The sequence below is a fragment of the Ictalurus punctatus genome, chromosome 3 (assembly GCF_001660625.3).
Source record: "Ictalurus punctatus breed USDA103 chromosome 3, Coco_2.0, whole genome shotgun sequence".
Taxonomy (NCBI): domain Eukaryota; kingdom Metazoa; phylum Chordata; class Actinopteri; order Siluriformes; family Ictaluridae; genus Ictalurus; species Ictalurus punctatus.
Window position 1 is genome coordinate 27,978,499 of NC_030418.2, and position 18,717 is coordinate 27,997,215.

At 37.7% G+C, this 18,717-nt stretch overlaps 1 protein-coding gene across 1 annotated transcript; it reads right to left on the reverse strand.

The window, feature by feature from the left end:
• Nucleotides 1-69: 69 nt before the first annotated feature.
• On the reverse strand, nt 70-18,714 carry slc43a1b (solute carrier family 43 member 1b). The gene is made up of 15 exons (XM_017463111.3): nt 18,443-18,714; nt 16,011-16,167; nt 15,516-15,702; nt 14,197-14,252; nt 12,980-13,056; nt 7,722-7,814; nt 6,521-6,654; nt 5,412-5,563; nt 5,166-5,312; nt 3,970-4,005; nt 3,707-3,839; nt 3,481-3,601; nt 3,309-3,382; nt 2,373-2,496; nt 70-1,925 (listed from the first exon to the last, which is right to left on the reverse strand). Exons 2-15 carry the CDS (start codon nt 16,162-16,164, stop codon nt 1,728-1,730), a joined length of 1,686 nt encoding a protein of 561 aa, XP_017318600.1. The 5' UTR covers nt 16,165-16,167; nt 18,443-18,714; the 3' UTR covers nt 70-1,727.
• Nucleotides 18,715-18,717: the final 3 nt, after the last annotated feature.

Below are 18,717 nucleotides of genomic sequence, written 5' to 3' on the forward strand. Positions count from 1 at the left end.
TTGTGTGTTTATTCAGGTTGTATTTGGTTTGAAAATCTAAAAGCATTAAGTATGAGATGTACCAAAAAATATATATAAATTTGTTTAATACTTTTTCACAGCACTGTATAACCCTGTAACCTTCTTACTGAAGGTCCGGACTGTTGTTTGACATTTGTTGAAAGAAAGGTTAATACATAAAAAGCAAGTTCACAGACAAATACATCCCTGATAGCAGAAGTGCAACTCATCAAACTTTCAGGTGGAAGTCCACCAAAACATTAATTTGTCAGTAAATAGGACTAGCTTATCATATTCTCCCAATATCATTAGATTGATTCCGCATTTCTGCATCTAAAGTAGGCTGACATTTGTTAAAACAATTTGTATATAGCTCTATAACACTGAAATGAAAATATAATCACACACTTCAAGTACAAAGTAATGGTGTACAAGTTCAAAGCGCAGTTAGCAAATAATTTGGCAACCATAAATTTATGTGTTTTTACTCATACGGCTGAGGATTTTTTCCAAAGACACTTACAGTTGTAACAGGATACAATTGTGCAGTTTTTTATTAAAGATCTTACTCAAGGAGCCAACCGTAACAGTGCTGTGGTTTGAACTCATATCCTCATAACAGAAGCACTGACTTCCAAACACAAACACGCATTAAAACAAACTAAGTATAATAAGCAAGCATACATTCTTTCTTCTACTCAGTACAAACTGCAGTGACTAACAGAACAATACTATTAAAAAGTGCTCTAAACAGACACATTCAGTAGCAACAGACTTAGACGTAATGGTTTAACTGAGTAATGGTTTACCTCTAACTGGAGGTAGCTTATGGTGATATCAGCCAGTCAGTATAATGTGATGATTTATTGCAAAGTGCATTACATTCATCAGTCATTAATATGTTTTTGTAAGTGAAACCTAAATTCCCGCCAGGTTTGGTTTCGGTAACGTTTCTTCATATACGCCTATAAATCACCAAGCACATTCATAGCACAGATTTAAGTTTAGTGATGCCCACATCACAGAACACCATAAAAAGCAAAGCTATCAGAGAGCTGAAACTGACAAAATGGCAACTAAACGGTGAAAGAGTGTCTTCTAAGCATTGTGTGGCTCCAGTAATGCAGCTCAGCTACTGCATTGCGTCGGTTACCATGGACAGAGACTAACTCTTCCTCCTGTTATTGGGTGCCATTTCTTTTTTTAGTCTTATGTATTTTAATTTGTGGATTTGTTCTAGATTGCTCAGTGTAAGGTTTCACTACATTTATGCTAGATAAGCCATTGAAACTTGTCAGAATAATCTGTGTATCAGTACTGCACAACAATTATCCGAGTTTCAAATGTTTTTCCGAATAAATAATTTTTCATTAATACCACATTTTGTGCAACTTCTGCTACGATTGGTTTGCAAATACCTTTGTTTCTATTCAGCTTGGTAAATGAGGTCTATTTTATTTATTTATTAAAAACAATCCTGCTGGCTTGGTCATAAGACCTAAAAGTTGCATCCATAGAATTTACAAATTGTGCGATTTGAAAATGTGGACCTTTTTGTAATTGCTCCCTTTTTTAATCCCACCATACGGCTGAATATAAATTTCCCTAAATGTCCCCTTAAAATGTCCATGGTGTAAATCTTTGGTTGTTTGTATTCAAGTTTGTTGTTCAGAAAAGCAAGAATGCAATTGCCTTTGTCACAAATTCGTTTTCTATATCGCTCCTTCTTAAATCTTGTCTGTATCAAGCCCATCACTGTAGAGTTTCTCAAGGCCTTTTGCTGATTGGTTACAAACAACTTCTGACTGGTCAGTTGTTGCCTGATCCCGTACCTTCTTCTGTTTAATGAGTTGTCTGCGATGGTAGAACAGGTATCCTGGCAACAGAAAGCCAAGCACTGAGAAAATAAGCAGCCCAAAGTTGATCTATTGATGGGGAGGACAACAATAAAACATAGAAGTCCATTAGATGCACCAAAGACTTTCGTGTAGGGCTTGCACAATAATGAAATTATATTCACACTTTTATTGTGCATCTATAACCAAATTAAAACAAAATTATGTTTATGAATATTATAATGATCATTTGGCTTATTTAAATAATGAGGGAAACATCCTTTTCTTTTACACTGTACATTACAATCCTTCATTCCTTCACACATATAGATCTTTGAGCCAAATCAAATGATCCTTAGTCAGATTAATAGAGTGGAACTTTCCTAAACATAATTACATTTAAAATACAGAAATGTCACCACAGCATACAACCACAGTTACAACATATTAAGATGGAGCTATAATGAAACTGTCTTTGATTTGTCTGTGTATGTGTGTGTGTGTGTGTGTGTGTGTGTGTGTGTGTGTGTGTCTCACCCAGTAAGGATCTCCCCTAAGTGGACCCAACATGAAGACAAACAGTGGCTGCTGGAGGAGCGCAAACAGAGCGCTTATTAAAGATTGCAGGCCCGTCAGAGTGCCAAAGTGGTTACATGGGTACCTGACAACCAGGAAAGTGAACATGATTTGATATTTCATTATGACTGAAGTTTTCTCCAACTGATCAAAAATAAGTTCAAGATAGCCGTGTGATATAAAAACTGGTCACAGCCAAACTATAAGTGGTTTAATATGAGTCAAAGAAGGCTCACTTAATAGCAATACAAGGCAATATATATATATATATATATATATATATATATATATATATATATATATATATATATATATATATATATACACAGTATCTCACAAAAGTGAGTACACCCCTCACATTTTTGTAAATATTTGATTATATCTTTTCATGTGACAACACTGAAGAAATGACACTTTGCTACAATGTAAAGTGTACACTCACTACTTTACATTGTAGCAAAGTGTCATTTCTTCAGTGTTGTCACATGATATAATCAAATATTTTATTTAATATTAAGATATAATCAAATATTTACAAAAATGTGAGGGGTGTACTCGTGTGAGGGGTGATACTGTATATATATATATATATATATATATATATATATATATATATATATATATATATATATATATATATACACTATTATATTGCCTTGTACTGCTATTAAGTTGGCCTTCTTTGACTCTAAATATATATGAAATCACAATAAACTCAGTTCATCAATTACCACAAAAGGTTACAGCATCAACAAAGTGATAATCTTGAGAGAATGAAACTTTCATGGGCTGAAAATATTACTCATGTTATTGATCTTAAACACATGTTTTGTTCATTTTATAGACTTATGGGTGCCAATAATTTTGAACCTTCCTGTACATAATGTAATGACTTACACAGCAGCATAGAGTCCTCCACAGCAAGAGTGAATGAAACCTCTTACAACAGTATGAAGAACAAAGGACATCAACTATGACAGTGAGGGAGAGAAAATGATATTTACAATGATTTGTATACATAAATATAGGTATCCATGCACAAAGATATGTATACAAGTGTGTGTACTACCTGGAGAGGAAGGTTGTCTATCAAGCATGTGGTGCCAAACAACACCAGCAAGAGATTAGTGAAGATAAAAGCTGTGATTGCATTGGTGAGTTTCTGGATCTTTCTGTCTCTCTTGGGTGGCCTGTGGGAAAATATTCATTAACATATTAATAGTGATAGATTATGAAATGAATTAAACTGAGCTACTTGTTAGAGCTATGTTGTCTTCTCGACTCTCTATAGCCACCTGTTCTCTCCATCCACCAAACTACTGTCCTCCTCGCACTCTTTCATCTTCCAGTCCATGATGTACCCAATAAGAGGGGAGGTCAGGAGACACAGCAGCTGCATAGTGCCGAAGATAGATGAGTAGAGGCTCACTGAGGAAATGCATACAGCACACATCAGATATTACGTACTTCAACATCCTTGAAATGAAAATAGTAAATGCATTCATGGAAAAATGTCTAAATTGCCCTCCTTGTTAACTTAATTTTGGAGTTTTCTTACCTTGCTCTTCTGCTTCTTTCACCAACTCTTCTGGAGCTGGAGCAGAAGAGAGATAGAAGATAAAGTTAAGCATGTAAACACATATAAAACATACTGTCTGTTTCGCTGAGAATGTTTTCAGTGGTTGAGTATTATGTGTGAGGCCATGCCCTCATTGGACTGGACGCACTTTAATGCATTTAGCCTTAAGTATTCAGAATGCCAAACATTTTTGACACAGCTACAGAATCCATCCACCCATCCATCCATCCATCTATCCATCCATGCATCGACCCTTTTTCCATACCATTTATGTTGCACAGGGTCGTGGGGAGCCTGGAGCCTATCCCAGGGACCTCTTGGCACACGGCAGGAGACACTCTGGACGGGGTGCCAACCCACCGCAGGGCACAATCACATGCACATTCACACACAATTTAGAGATGCCAAACAGCCTACAGTGCATGTCTTTGGACTCGGGTTGAAAAACTGAGTACCCGGAGGACACCTCAAAGCACTGGGAGAACATGCAAACTTCAAGCACCCAGGGCAGAGGCGGGATTCGAACCCCCATCCCCACGAGGCAAACTTGCTAACCACTAAGCCACCTTGCCTTCCACCCCTACAGAATATTTTAAATAAATGCAAACAAATTGGCATTCTGTATAAACATATTATTTTTCATTTGCTCTCAGTCCCCTGGAACTCTGTTTTTGTATGAATATGAGGTTACACAGATGCAAACCTCTGTCATCCACTACTATGGGAAAAGCCAAAGAACTTTTAACATAAAAGAGACAAATGGTTGTTGATCTGCACAAACCAAGTAATTGATATAAAAATATAAGTGTAGTTAAAAATAAAAAAAAAAATTAAAATTCAGGCCATGTCTGCAAAGCATCTTCACTGTTCACTGGTAAAAAAAAAAAAAAAAAAAAAAAAAAAAAAAAAAAAAAAAGTTCAATATTTGACAGCAAATGGACTTATACTATAAGCACACTGCCCACCCACACAGTGAGGAGGATGGAGAAGGAGGGAAAAAAAAGAGCAAATATCCCAGTTTCATAATTGCACAGTTTTGTGCATAAATTGTAAATTGTACATAAACTGTTCGGAATAACAGTTTTCTGGAGGACATGGCGTTTGTGTAACTAAGTCACATCTGATTCAACCTTTAATTTCAAAATCAGTCAAGTAGGGCAGTATGGGATGCTCACCATTGGGGTCACCATGTGTAACCAGGAACTCCAGCATCTTATTCATGGCTCCCATATAAAATATGATGCGGAGCTGGGTGATCGCCATGGTGATCAAACTCCACAAGAAGATGGCAGAACACACAGAGCGGCGAAATGGCTGGGTACCTAAAAGTACACAGACACCACATGTAATACGGTATGCTTTTCTGTGATTGCAGATGTGTGCAAGCACTGTATGTATGCATATGTTTGTGTAACTCTCACCCTGGCACTGTTCAGCTGCTCCATTGCTTTGTTTATACTCATCCAAAACCTGTTTTTTAGTAATTTCCCGCGCTACAGTGGTTACATGACTATAGCAGCGATCCCCTGTCACTTTATGATCCATTGCTACACCACTCAGCTTTACTTTTTTACTGTAATATGGAAAAAAAGGAAGAAATGAAGCAAATATTTTTATACAAATGAATGAACAAATGTACAAATTATTGTGCAACTATTCTACTCTGTAGTATTCAGTTGACACCGGTTCTTAGACATTTTTTTTAGAAGAAAAAAAAAGGTTAAATTGAGAACTTTTAGGGCTTTTTCAGCAAGGAGAACCGTTACAGGTTGTATGTAGACCTGTATAACAGAGTGTTTCCCTAACAGAAGATCCCTTTTGGAAGTTAAGAACCCCTGACTACACAAAAACAGAACCATTTTCTAACAGTGAAGTGTGAAGTCATTTTGCTTTGTCTCTTTTTGTGTCCGTGTTTACAAAGACATACACAATATATAGGTAACACTTTAGAATATGGATCCACTACACAGGAAGAAATGAATAATACAATATTAACTTTCTAATAACTGCTATTAACATAACTAGAAACTCTGATTAACGAATTAGTAAGTAATAGCACACAGATGAATGCAGTGGTTCACTATTAACTAATCAATAACTACTATTTCTTTTATGTCTCCCGGAGAACTACTATACTATATACAGTTTCATAATTAATGCGAAACAGCTACTGTTAACGAATAGACAAGATTGTTTACATAATCAATAGGTAATAGCAGACTTATGATTTGGGTAAGCTGTTTGTGAGAGACCAAGGCAGTCAAGGCACAAGGGACACAGTTTCCCCCTAAAAAAAGAGTTTGACGAATCAAAATGTAGATTTTGACTGAACAGAAGCAAACAAATAAATCAACAGAGGTGGCAATACAGACGGACTAGTCCACTTTAGACACACGGGGGAAAACAAAAGACTACAAACATCAAAGTACAACATTAAAGACAAGGCCAGCTTAATAATTGAAATAAAGTGTTACTCAATATACAGTATATTGTTTGCATTAAAGATAAATGTACAGAATGGAATACTGACGTGTAGCTGATCTCCTCAGGGGGGGGGAAAGGCTCCACAGGCCAATTAAGAAAGCAGTTGAGGAAGACAAGACAAGCCAAGCTTGCCCACACCCAGAAGATCAAGCGGAATGACACCCCCAGATCATAGATTAACTAAAGAAAGGAACCAAACATTAGCATTTTTTAAAATTATTATTCTGTCTGGAACAAGGTTAAGCTAATGCTGTAAGTATACGCTTGAAGACCATACTCTTTTTATGTACAAGTAATTAGAGCTTCATTTAACCTAGGCATAGCATCCATGCCTGCAATAAGACCTCCAGGCTGGCAGAGGGTAATCTCACCTGAGTACTGACTTACAATGTACACCTACTTTTCATTGTCTTGCCTTGAAAAACCATTCCAAGTTTCTGCTATATAAGTTTTAAAAAGTATTTCTCAGCTGAAATATGTTTCTATTTTGCATATCATTTTTGACTAAACTGATGTGCTCTTACATCAGTGCTGAAATAATCACTGATTAACTCAGTGGATTTCATTCTGTTGGTTAAATTTCCAATTTTTCAAAAGCATTTAAACATAGTGTAAGCAATGTGCACTGCAGATAATTTGACAGCTGGTATTATGTACATTTCACTATGGCACATAACCAAAAACCTGATGAGGAAAACATACTTAGCTACTCTGGCAATTTTAGACAAATTGACCATGTGCCTACACACACTGTATTCTTGCTAAATGAATTTTTTAAGTTCTGTTTGATTATGGTTTCCCTCATCATCTGTGTACCGAATCTTGTCTATTTTGCTTTCCTATTTGGATTGTAATTTGGATTTGTCTGCCTGCTTTGTAAATAAACTTTTTAATAAACTTCTCCACATGATAGGTTCTCCATAACACCCTTTTCAGTCTGTTGTGTTATATTAGTCTAGTACTATGCTCTCCATGGTGAAATGAACTGGGTTCAGTGGAGGTCCAGAACAAATATTTGAACCAGAATTTGTCCTGTTATAAAAACCTCTTCACAGCTTTCCTCTAGGTTCCTGTCCACACCTCATTTGGCAACCAAGGCATTAAGGGTTAAGTACCTTGACACCCAATGCAAAATGTTTACATGCAATTAAGTTTCAGTGCCTTAATTATGTTTGAATTATGTTTAGCATTTAATTTTGTCCATTTAAGGAGACTGACGTTGTGTAAGTTAGTACTTTGTGTCATACCTTGACTCCTGGGAAGGTAACCGCAGAGGAAGCATAAGAACCGATCATGAGTGAAAGAATGGTGGAACGCACATTTCCAAACATGTTGGGGAGCTGAGGAAACAAGATATTAATTTACGTTTATTTGTCTGGAATATCATCTGGAACATGGTTTACAACTGAGCAGTTGGGGGTTAAAAGAATACTCAACCCAATCTCTATCTACTGAATGTCTACTACATTGCATGTGTTACCATGAACAATATGTACTGAGAAAAGTATATGAAAATATGTTTACTTGAAGCTCACTAAAGACTAAGGGCACAGGGCAAATCCTTTCAGAAACATGATTGTTTTTTCAGGTGGCAGAACTTGGGGCTATACATTACCAACATAACCAGTTCCAGATTCAGGAAAGTGTGAGTACATCAAATTTCTTTTAACTGTATTCCTCCAAGGAACACTCCATGGTGACACAGCTCTTCCTCACAGCTCTAGGGTCCCCAATTTCTATGTGTGGAGTTTAGCATTTTCTCCCACTGTCCAAAAACAAGGTGGAAGGTGAACTGGTGAGTCTAAGGGTGTTTCTCAAAAGGAAGACAGTGTCCTTGTGAATCTGTGTTGTTCCTAGAACAGTCCTTCTGAGGTTTCTAGGCTAGACTCCTCCTCAGCATTGAATGCTAGAATGAGACGTCCTAGTAAGTCCACACGGCTACATCATGGCTACATCATGAAAGTTTCCACTCCTGTTATGGAAGTATTACGGTGAATTGCTAGTAACACTGTAACCATAAAAGTAATGCCTTCAAAAGATCCTTCAAATTGAGACGGTCTTTGACGTGGCAGCCGAGATATGCAGCCTTCCTAGGACACAGCCTTCCGTTTGAGAAACACCCTAAATTGCATTGACTGTACATGGTGTCTGACATCCAATCCAGGATGTATTCACACCTCACCCCAAGTGTTCACAGGATGGGCTCCAGATTCACTGCCACCCTAACCAGAATAAAGTGGTTATTTAAGATGCATGAATGAATGTCTTGCTACAGTATCTGGTTGTTTTGGTTTTAACTTATAGTCATGTTTATAAACTGTACTCACCGTACAGAGAATATAGTCATCAATGAAATTCAGCATCTACCATCCGGTTTCCAATAGGTATGAATGAGTGTGTGAATGTTTATGTACACTGTATTGTGCCCTGTGATGAACTGCAGTCCTAGCCAGAGTGTATTCCTATCTTGCACCTAGTGATCCCAGGGCAGACTCCAGACTTACCACAACCCTAACCGGGATATTGCGGGTATTGAAAACGAATGAATGAATGAATGAATTTTCCATTCTTCTCTCAGTACAGGGAAACATGTTGAAATTCTTGTTTGCTGTATTTACACATACCCTACAGGTGCAGTGGATAGAAGTTAGCTTGAAAAATGCTGGAGTATTTACTCAAGCCCCTTGTCCAAAGACACATCTTTGGCTTTTGGCCAATCATGAAAGTTGAATCCACAACTTTACAGTGACTACCACACAACTTTAACCACTGAGCTGTTTTCTGGTTTAAGACCTGAACTGCGTGTCCACAGCCAGCAGGGGGCGTGTTGTAGTAGTGCAAAAAGTGGGAGACACAGCTGTATTTAATTCAGCACTCAACTCAGAAGACTTGTCTTCTTATAATACATTTTTCTTTATATAGATTTCTATTTCTATTACATAGCCCACAATCATATGTCTCTGAAAAACAGAGAAACTCAGTAGGAGGATGTGCAAGGCTTTGTCCTTATGTTTTAAAATGTAAAGTCTGTAAAGTATTCAAACCCCTTCACTATTACCTCATTCCTCATGCTCATTTTAGCGTTTTTTTCTCTCATTAAAATATTACATAATGACAATAATAATAATCCAGTTTGTGAATATGTATGGCAGGGATGTCAGCTCTGTCCTTAGGTTTAAAACTATGCAAAGAATATGAACCCATCGAACCCTGGGCCAGTATGAACAGCATGTCTCACAAAATGTACCTTCATAATATTTAGAAACATTTATAGCCAGAAAGAGAAACAGTAAAACAATAAAAGGTAATGTGCAAAATGTTACAATGTAAATTTTACAAATGTAATTAGCTAGTCATGCTAGAAATGCAGTAAACAGGGAGAGCTCTACATGACTAGCCTCTACATTTGTATTACTGTGACTTTTTTCCCATTCTTTCTTTACTTTCTTCTTCTCTCCCTTTCATTTATATTTCTTTCCTTCTTTCATGCTCACTATAATTTTTTAATGTGCCAGATAAATATGGATTAGTATGTGTACACACCCCCACTTGAAATTCTTTCCCCTCACATGACTCTGCTTATGAATCATCCAATGCATCTCTCTCTCTCTCTCTCTCTCTCTCTCGCTCTCTCTCTCTCTCTCTATTCCCTTTTAACCCAAACTTTTCTGTCCATACTCTGTTTCGTCATCTCTATATCTGTCTGTCTGAGGTATTTATAATTATTCTGACCATGAAGGCATGGAATGGAGACAGAAAAACTAAATAAATGATCCATTATATGTACGAGAAGGAAGTACATGGGGCTCTAAAACTACAGAGAAAATACTCACTATTCATCTGTTTCACTATATTCAATAAAGTTACAAACAGTGTATAGATTGAGAAGAATGACAACATGTGGATTGGAGAAAAGGAGTGGAAAGGGTGAGATGGAGAGAAAGGGATAGGACAGTAGAACTGCAAGTTGGAGAGCAAGAGAGAGAGAGAGAGAGTTTGTCCTTACAGTTTGTGGCAACATGGGCTCTGCTGTAGTGAGGGCGTGAGCACAGTTCTGTCCTCTGATTGGCCACAAATGATATGGCAAAATATGGGGCCTTGAAGTACATGTGCCTCTGCAGAGTGACCAACCAAAATACACACACAGAGACACCCGAATGCTTTCTCTTGCATAACTCAACTTAGCCTGCAGTTACACAAAATAAAATCAATTCCTACAAGGTAACGGCAATGTGGGTGTGCTGAAACTTACTGCAATAGCTTTGACTAGCACACACATTACAAAATATACGGTGATGTTTTGCTCTCTTCATTGTGGAAGAATAAGTCATTCATGTCATTACTAAGAATAAGAACCAAATGCATCTATTCTTATGACTGTATGATTCTGTTTTCTCTCAAACATTCGTTCAGTATCTCACTATGGGAAATGCCTCGGACGTGACTTTCCTGGAAGCACCAATAACACCGCGTCTGTCAGGTGACAGACCAATCACGGCCGTCATGAGGGAGTCACGCCTCCCTTATATATAATATGCTGCTGAAGGTCCCATCCTTATTCTTGTTCTCTTCCCCCGTGAAGATCAAACTGGAATCTATCCTCAGCAAGACCCACTAAAATAGTTGTTTAACAGTTCATAGACAAGCCACAAAGGTACAATGGTGCTTGAAAGTTTGTAAACCCTTTAGAATTTTCTATTTTTCTGTATAAATATGACCCAAACATCAACAGATTTTCACACAAGTCTTAAAAGTAGATAAAGAGAACCCGATTAAACAAATGAGACAAAAATATAACACTTGTTCATTTATTCATTGAGGAAAATGATCAAATATTACAAATCTGTGAGTGGCAAAAGTATGTGAACCTTGCTTTCAGTAAGGTTGTGCAGCAATAAACGCAACTAAACATTTCTGGTAATTGTTGATCAGTCCTGCACATCGGCTTGGAGGAATTTTAGCCAATTCCTCAGTATAGAACATCTGGGTTTCCTCACATGAACTGCTTGCTTCAGGTCCTCCCACAACATTTCTATTGGATTAAGGTCAGGACTTTGACTTGGCCATTCCAAAACATTAACTTTATTCTTCTTTAACCATTCTTTGATGGAACAACTTGTGTATTTAGGGATGTTGAGTTGCAGCATGACCACTTTCTCTTGAGATTCAGATCATGAACAGATGTCCTGACACTTTGCTTTAGAACTCCATGGTATAATTAAGAATGCACTGTTTTATCATTGATGGCAAGTCGTCCTGGCCCAGATACAGCAAAACAGGCCCAAACCCTGACACCAGCATATTTCACAAATTGGATAAAGTTCTTATGCTGGAATGCAATGTTTTCCTTTCTCCAAGCACAATGCTTCTCATTTAACCCAAAATTTCTATTTTGGTCTCATCTATCTATACACGGTCTTTAGCAAACTGCAGAAGGGCAGCAATGTTCTTTTTAGAGCGCAGTGGCTTTCTCCTTGCAACCCTGCAATGCACATCATTGTTGTTCAGTGTTCTCCTGACAGTGGACTCATGAACATTACTATTAGCTAATGAGAGAGGCCTTTAGTTGCCTAAATGTTACCCTGGCTCCTTTATGACGTCAGAGACTATTACATGTCTTGCTCTTTGAGTGATCTTTGTTGGTTGACCACTCCTGGTGAGGGTAATAATGGTCTTGGATTTCCTCCATTTGTACACATACACAATCTGTCTAATTGTGGATTTTTGGAGTCCAAACTCTGTAGAGATGGTTTTGTAACCTTTTCCAGCCTGATGGGCATCAACAACTCTTTATCTGAGGTCCTCAGAAATCTCATTAGTTCGTACCATGATACACTTCCACAAACATGCATTGTGAAGATCAGACTCTGGTATATCCCTGTTCTTTAAATAAAACAGGGCACTTACTCACACCTGATTGTCATCGCAGTGATTGAAAACACCTGACTCTAATTTCACCTTCAAATTTAACTGCTAATGCTAGAAGTTCACATACTTTTTTCACTCACAGATATGTAATATTGGATCACTTTCCTCAACAAATAAATGACCAAGTATAATATTTTTGTCTCATTTGTTTAATTGGGATCTCTTTGTCTACATTTATTTATTCAGATATATAGGCTAATTTAACGGGTTCCCAAACTTACAAACACCACTGTATATCCAAGGAGTCTATGGGAAAATACTGAAAGTGTGCACTCCCGTTTTTAATGGTTTTATTATAAAATAATGAGATGTAAATGTATCTAACAGTCAGGTTGTTATTAGCTTTAATACATGTCTACATCAGTTACATTAAAATCTCAAAGTTTTAGCTTATTCACTTATTCAGTAACGCATATTGTTCAGTAAAAACAGTTAAACTAATAGTTACAGGATGGATAATGGTTACTAGCGGATCCGGAGAAGTTAAGGAGCTAATGATTATTTTTACTGTGCTTTATTACTTATTACTCTTATGCTTGTGTGAATGTGTGAGCATGTGTGGTTTGTTTGGTCCTACCGTTAATGAAGTAAAGGTCAGACATATTCCTCCAAAGCCATTGAAAGAGACAGCAATAAAGATGAGAGGTGATAATACTGAGATGTAAAGAGATGAAACAGAGTTTAGTTTAATATACATATATCTTTTTACAGTGATACACACACACACACACACACACACACACACACACACACACACACAAACACACATACATTTAAATATATTAGAGATGCACCGATACTAAATTTCTCAGCCGATACCGATAATCGATTATTCAGAGTGATATCGGCTGATACTGATAACCGATACCGGTAGTTCTGCCTTTTATGCCTTCTTTTAAATTAATAATAATTAATTCCACAATTCTGAAGGAAAGCAAATTAAAACTTTATTCTCTCCATTTCAACAAGTTGTTTCACAGTAACTGGTCTCATAAACAGAAAACACATTACTCTAATTAATGTTAACACATGAACTAACTTGTGAGCATTAAAGTAAGATTTCTTAACTTATTGAATGTTATTAATTCATATTGACAGAATTCATTGACTGAATTCTAAAAAACCTCCTGTAAGACTTCACATTCACTCACAACAAACACAAGCATTTCTACTCCATCACTGACATCAAGCTGGTAATATATAGGCCTAATATAAACCTTTTTTTATGGTATTAACTCATATTAACATTAACTGCCTATGAAATATATTACTGTACAAATATTTTTCTGTGCATTATATATTTTTTTTGTCACTCATTTAAATCTTTCAACCGTGTACTGGTGCTTTAATTCAACACAAGCAGAGCAGGGTAGGGTTGAGCGGGGGTAACAACTGTTTCCCATAAAATGTTCGCAGTGCAGAGATTACAGAGATTACAAACTGCAGTTTTGTCATCATTCCAAGAGACAGCTTCTTTACACACAGCACGAAATCGATATGTTTTCCCACCCTCTTTTGACTGACAGGATACAATCGGCCCTGATCATCAGATGTTTGTAAACTATCGGCCGATAGCTGATAGCGGGAAAAATAGCCTTTATCGGCCGATACCTATTATTGGCCCATACGTCGGTGCATCTCTAATATATATATATATATATATATATATATATATATATATATATATATATATATATAAATAAATTATAATTGATAATAGTACAGTCGATGGTTCACTTATTCCATCTATACTGTAACTGTAATTGGGTCAAATGTTAATTGTAACATACTCACTTGAAGGATCATATCCTGCCACAGCAATCAAGATCATTGAGAATGCAAAACAGGAACTAGGAGCAAATAGAAAATGAAAAAGAGTTAATCTTATGTGGTGGTCAAAATGGTATCACAAATTCAAATTCATTAGAATTCGGCACAACATTAAAATGAACACAACTCCCCACTGTATCCCCTAAAAGAATACGCCAAAGCATTTCAAACTGCATCAGGATGTTCAATAATCTAAATTGGACTTGCTTATGTGGTGTCTAATACTGTATGATACAGTGTTGTCCATTATATAACACAAATATACAGTGCATATTTAACACAGTAGTAGCAGTCATCCTGTACATGGAATCACTTACTTTTTCAATACATAGGCTGGAGCTACACCATGCAAGCATCATTTGGATAATAATGTAGGTGGTTTATGGCCACACCACCCTGACAACACCTGATGTCGTTTGAGCTCAGAAGGTAAGCAGGGTAGGGCTTGGGTAGAACTTGTCTAATCCCAGATGCCATAATCTTAGGGCAGTGAGGCCTCATATCCATTTTCCCTCACACTGATGAATTGAGAGCGGCCAGACAATAAGACACGAGTACTTCCACATATTTTCCTGAAAACCCTGTCTGATTGGTTTCGCCTCTGTTCAATGAAGATACATTACAGGCCGTCTTCATTTATTGACTTTTCAGCTACGTAATGACAAACCGCTCTAAGTCGAGAATTATTTGGGGCTAAAGAAAAAATCTTCAGGGCAAAATGTGATTTATTTTAAAAATGCATTTTACTTTATACTGATTTCTTAACAAAAAATTATTGACATCATTAACTGTAATCAAATTACATAAATTTAAAGTGTAATGCTTTACATTACTGTGTAATTAGATTACAGTAATGTGTTACTTTTAAAGTATAGGCACTACATAGATGCAATTGAGTACTGACAATAGAAGGATTTCACCATTACACAGCTGCCATTATTTATTTACAAATATAAGAACTTTTCTTGCTGTGTCAGTGACTGAAGTTCTTCCTGCTCACTATCCCACAATCCCAGTTGACAAATTTGTGGATATCTAGCTTTATAGTTTTAATTACAACATCATTCATATAAAGTCCAATGAAAGTTGGCATGTCAGAACTACTAGATTTTTTTTATACATGTTCGACCTTGTTGATGATGTCACTTAACTGACGCTGTTAAAAGAATTAACTGATAATGCTCATCTGATCACAGCCACAATGGCCAAGTTTGGTTTACTATGAATCCTAATTTTAAAAAGTGGTAAATAGTGAATATGTCTTCTACATTTATGTCTTCTACCTTCCCAGCAGCCGTAGAGGGCGTGGCCCATACTTGTCCATCAGGATTCCCAGTGGCAGAGTGGCTGCGCTGATGATAAAAGAGCCGATCGTAAAGCCAAGATTCAGGATCTCCTCTTGCTCAACACAGCTCAGCCACACAGAGCCCTCCTCCAAGCTTCTGTTAACATGATGCTCAGTCTCATTTTCTATGAGATCAAGAAGAATACATTAGATAGATAGAGAGTACGTTATTGATCCTCAAGGGGAAATTCGGTATTTAGAATTATTAGAAATTCTTTAGTGTAGCCAATTTCTTTCAAACTTAAATTTAGGCTTAAGAAAAGTCTACAGTATGTGCTGAAGGCAAAGCGTCTGTGATACTATCAATAAATTAGTAACTCCTTCGATAGTATTAGGGCCTAAATGTTTCTGGTCAGGGGGAGGTCTAGAATTCCAGGTGGCTTCATTTATAAACAGGTGAGGGAGGATGCTTGTCCTTTTTGGGATAGTATACCTATGCACAAATGTGAATAGAAACCCTCAGTCTTGAGCATGATTAGGAGTGAACCCCAGCCTAGCAACACAGCAGAGAAGAGCAGGTTCTCAATTATAGCCGTCAAGGCCATCCACCAGCGCCTTCTGTAGGCTTGTGAGAGAGACGGTGCCATTTCCTGAAAACACATGGGACATGGGTCATCAGATGCATTACAAGTGAAAAATTCATGTGTGTATGTGTATGTGTGTGTATATATATATATATATATATATATATATATATATATATATATATATATAAAGAATGAGTGTGTCTAAACTTTTGACCGTAGTGTATATATACAGTATCTCACACAAGTGAGTACACCCCTCACATTTTTGTAAATATTTGATTATATCTTTTCATGTGACAACACTGAGGAAATGACACTTTGCTACAATGTAAAGTAGTGAGTGTACAGCTTGTGTAACAGTGTAAATTTGCTGTCTCCTCAAAATAACTCAACACACAGCCATTAATGTCTAGACCACTGGAAACAAAAGTGAGTACACCCCTAAGTGAAAATGCCTAAATTGGGCCCAATTAGCCATTTTCCCTCCCCAGTGTCATGTGACTTGTTAGTGTTACAAGGTCTCAGGTGTGAATGGGGAGCAGGTGTGTTAAATTTGGTGTCATCGCTCTCACACTCCCTCATACTGGTCACTGGAAGTTCAACATGGCACCTCATGGCATTGAACTCTCTGAGGATCTGAAAAAAGAATTGTTGCTCTACATAAAGATGGCCTAGGCTATAAGAAGATTGCCAAGACCCTGACACTGAGCTGCAGCGCGGTGGCCAAGACCATACAGCGGTTTAACAGGACAGGTTCCACTCAGAACAGGCCTTGCCATGGTCGACCAAAGAAGTTGAGAGCACATGCTCAGCGCCATATCCAGAGGTTGTCTTTGGGAAACAGATGTATGCGTGCTGCCAGCATTGCTGCAGAGGTTGAAGGGGTGGGGGGTCAGCCTGTCAGTGCTCAGACTATACGCCGCACACTGCATCAAATTGGTCTGCATGGCTGTCGTCCCAGAAGGAAGCCTCTTCTAAAGATGATGAACAAGGAAGCCCACAAACAGTTTGCTGAAGACAAGCAGACTAAGGACATGGATTACTGGAACCATGCCCTGTGGTCTGATGAGACCAAGATAAACTTATTTGGTTCAGATGGTGTCAAGTGTGTGTGGCGGCAACCAGGTGAGGAGTACAAAGACAAGTGTGTCTTGCCTACAGTCAAGCATGGTGGTGGAAGTGTCATGGTCTGGGGCTGCATGAGTGCTGCCGGCACTGGGGAGCTACAGTTCATTGAGGGAACCATGAATGCCAACATGTACTGTGACATACTGAAGCAGAGCATGATCCCCTCCCTTCGGAGACTGGGCCACAGGGCAGTATTCCAGCATGATAACGACCCCAAACACACCTCCAAGACGACCACTGCCTTGCTAAAGAAGCTGAGGGTGAAGGTGATGGACTGGCCAAGCATGTCTCCAGACCTAAACCCTATTGAGCATCTGTGGGGCATCCTGAAACGGAAGGTGGAGGAGCACAAGCTCTCTAACATCCACCAGCTCCGTGATGTCGTCATGGCGGAGTGGAAGAGGACTCCAGTGGCAACCTGTGAAGCTCTGGTGAACTCCATGCCCAAGAGGGTTAAGGCAGTGCTGGAAAATAATGGTGGCCACACAAAATATTGACACTTTGGGCCCAATTTGGACATTTTCACTTAGGGGTGTACTCAGTTTTGTTGCCAGCGGTTTAGAAATTAATGTCTGTGTGTTGAGTTATTTTGAAGGAACAGCAAATTTACACTGTTAAACAAGCTGTACACACACTACCTTACATTGTAGCAAAGTGTCATTTCTTCAGTGTTGTCACATGAAAGGATATAAACAAATATTTACAAAAATGTGAGGGGTGTACTCACTTTTGTGAGATACTGTATATATATATGTGTGTGTGTGTGTGTGTGTGTGTGTGTGTGTGTGTAACATATTTAGACATCAGACATGGGTCGTCAGATGCATTACAAGTGAAAAGTTCATCCAAATAAATAAAATTAATTTCAGTATTCCATTTTGTCATGTATCTGTAAATCAGTTAGGCCTATAAATATATAATGATTCAATGTTACACCTGAAGCAAATAAAATAAATAGTGATATCTTATAATTATACAATATTAAGTAGTAGCTGGATTTCGTATGATGTAATACTTAGTCGTAAAAAACCTATGACCGCTAACCAATCAATATGCAGCATGTAGCTTATATAATCAAACTGATAATAAAATCTAAGCAATTATAATAAGTTATAATAACTTAATCATAGTTTCCAGGTTATTTAAATATCCCATCAATATTTTCACCACAAAACGCAAAACAGAAACAGACATGTGTACCTAAACTTACCAATCACTTACACACGGTGTACAGAGCTAGGGGAAAGTCACAGTAATTCCTCTGAATAAATTATAAAATAAAATAATAAAAAGAAATTGTTTTGCGAGTCCGCGGTGACTTTTTGTCCTATTCTGTTTGCCGGTGTTATTTCTTCTGCACACCTATAAGTGTCAATCCAGGAGGCGCATGGATCTCTCCCTCTCTCTCTCACACACACACACACACACACATACACACACACACACACACACACACACACACGCATACTCTCTCTCTCTCTCTCT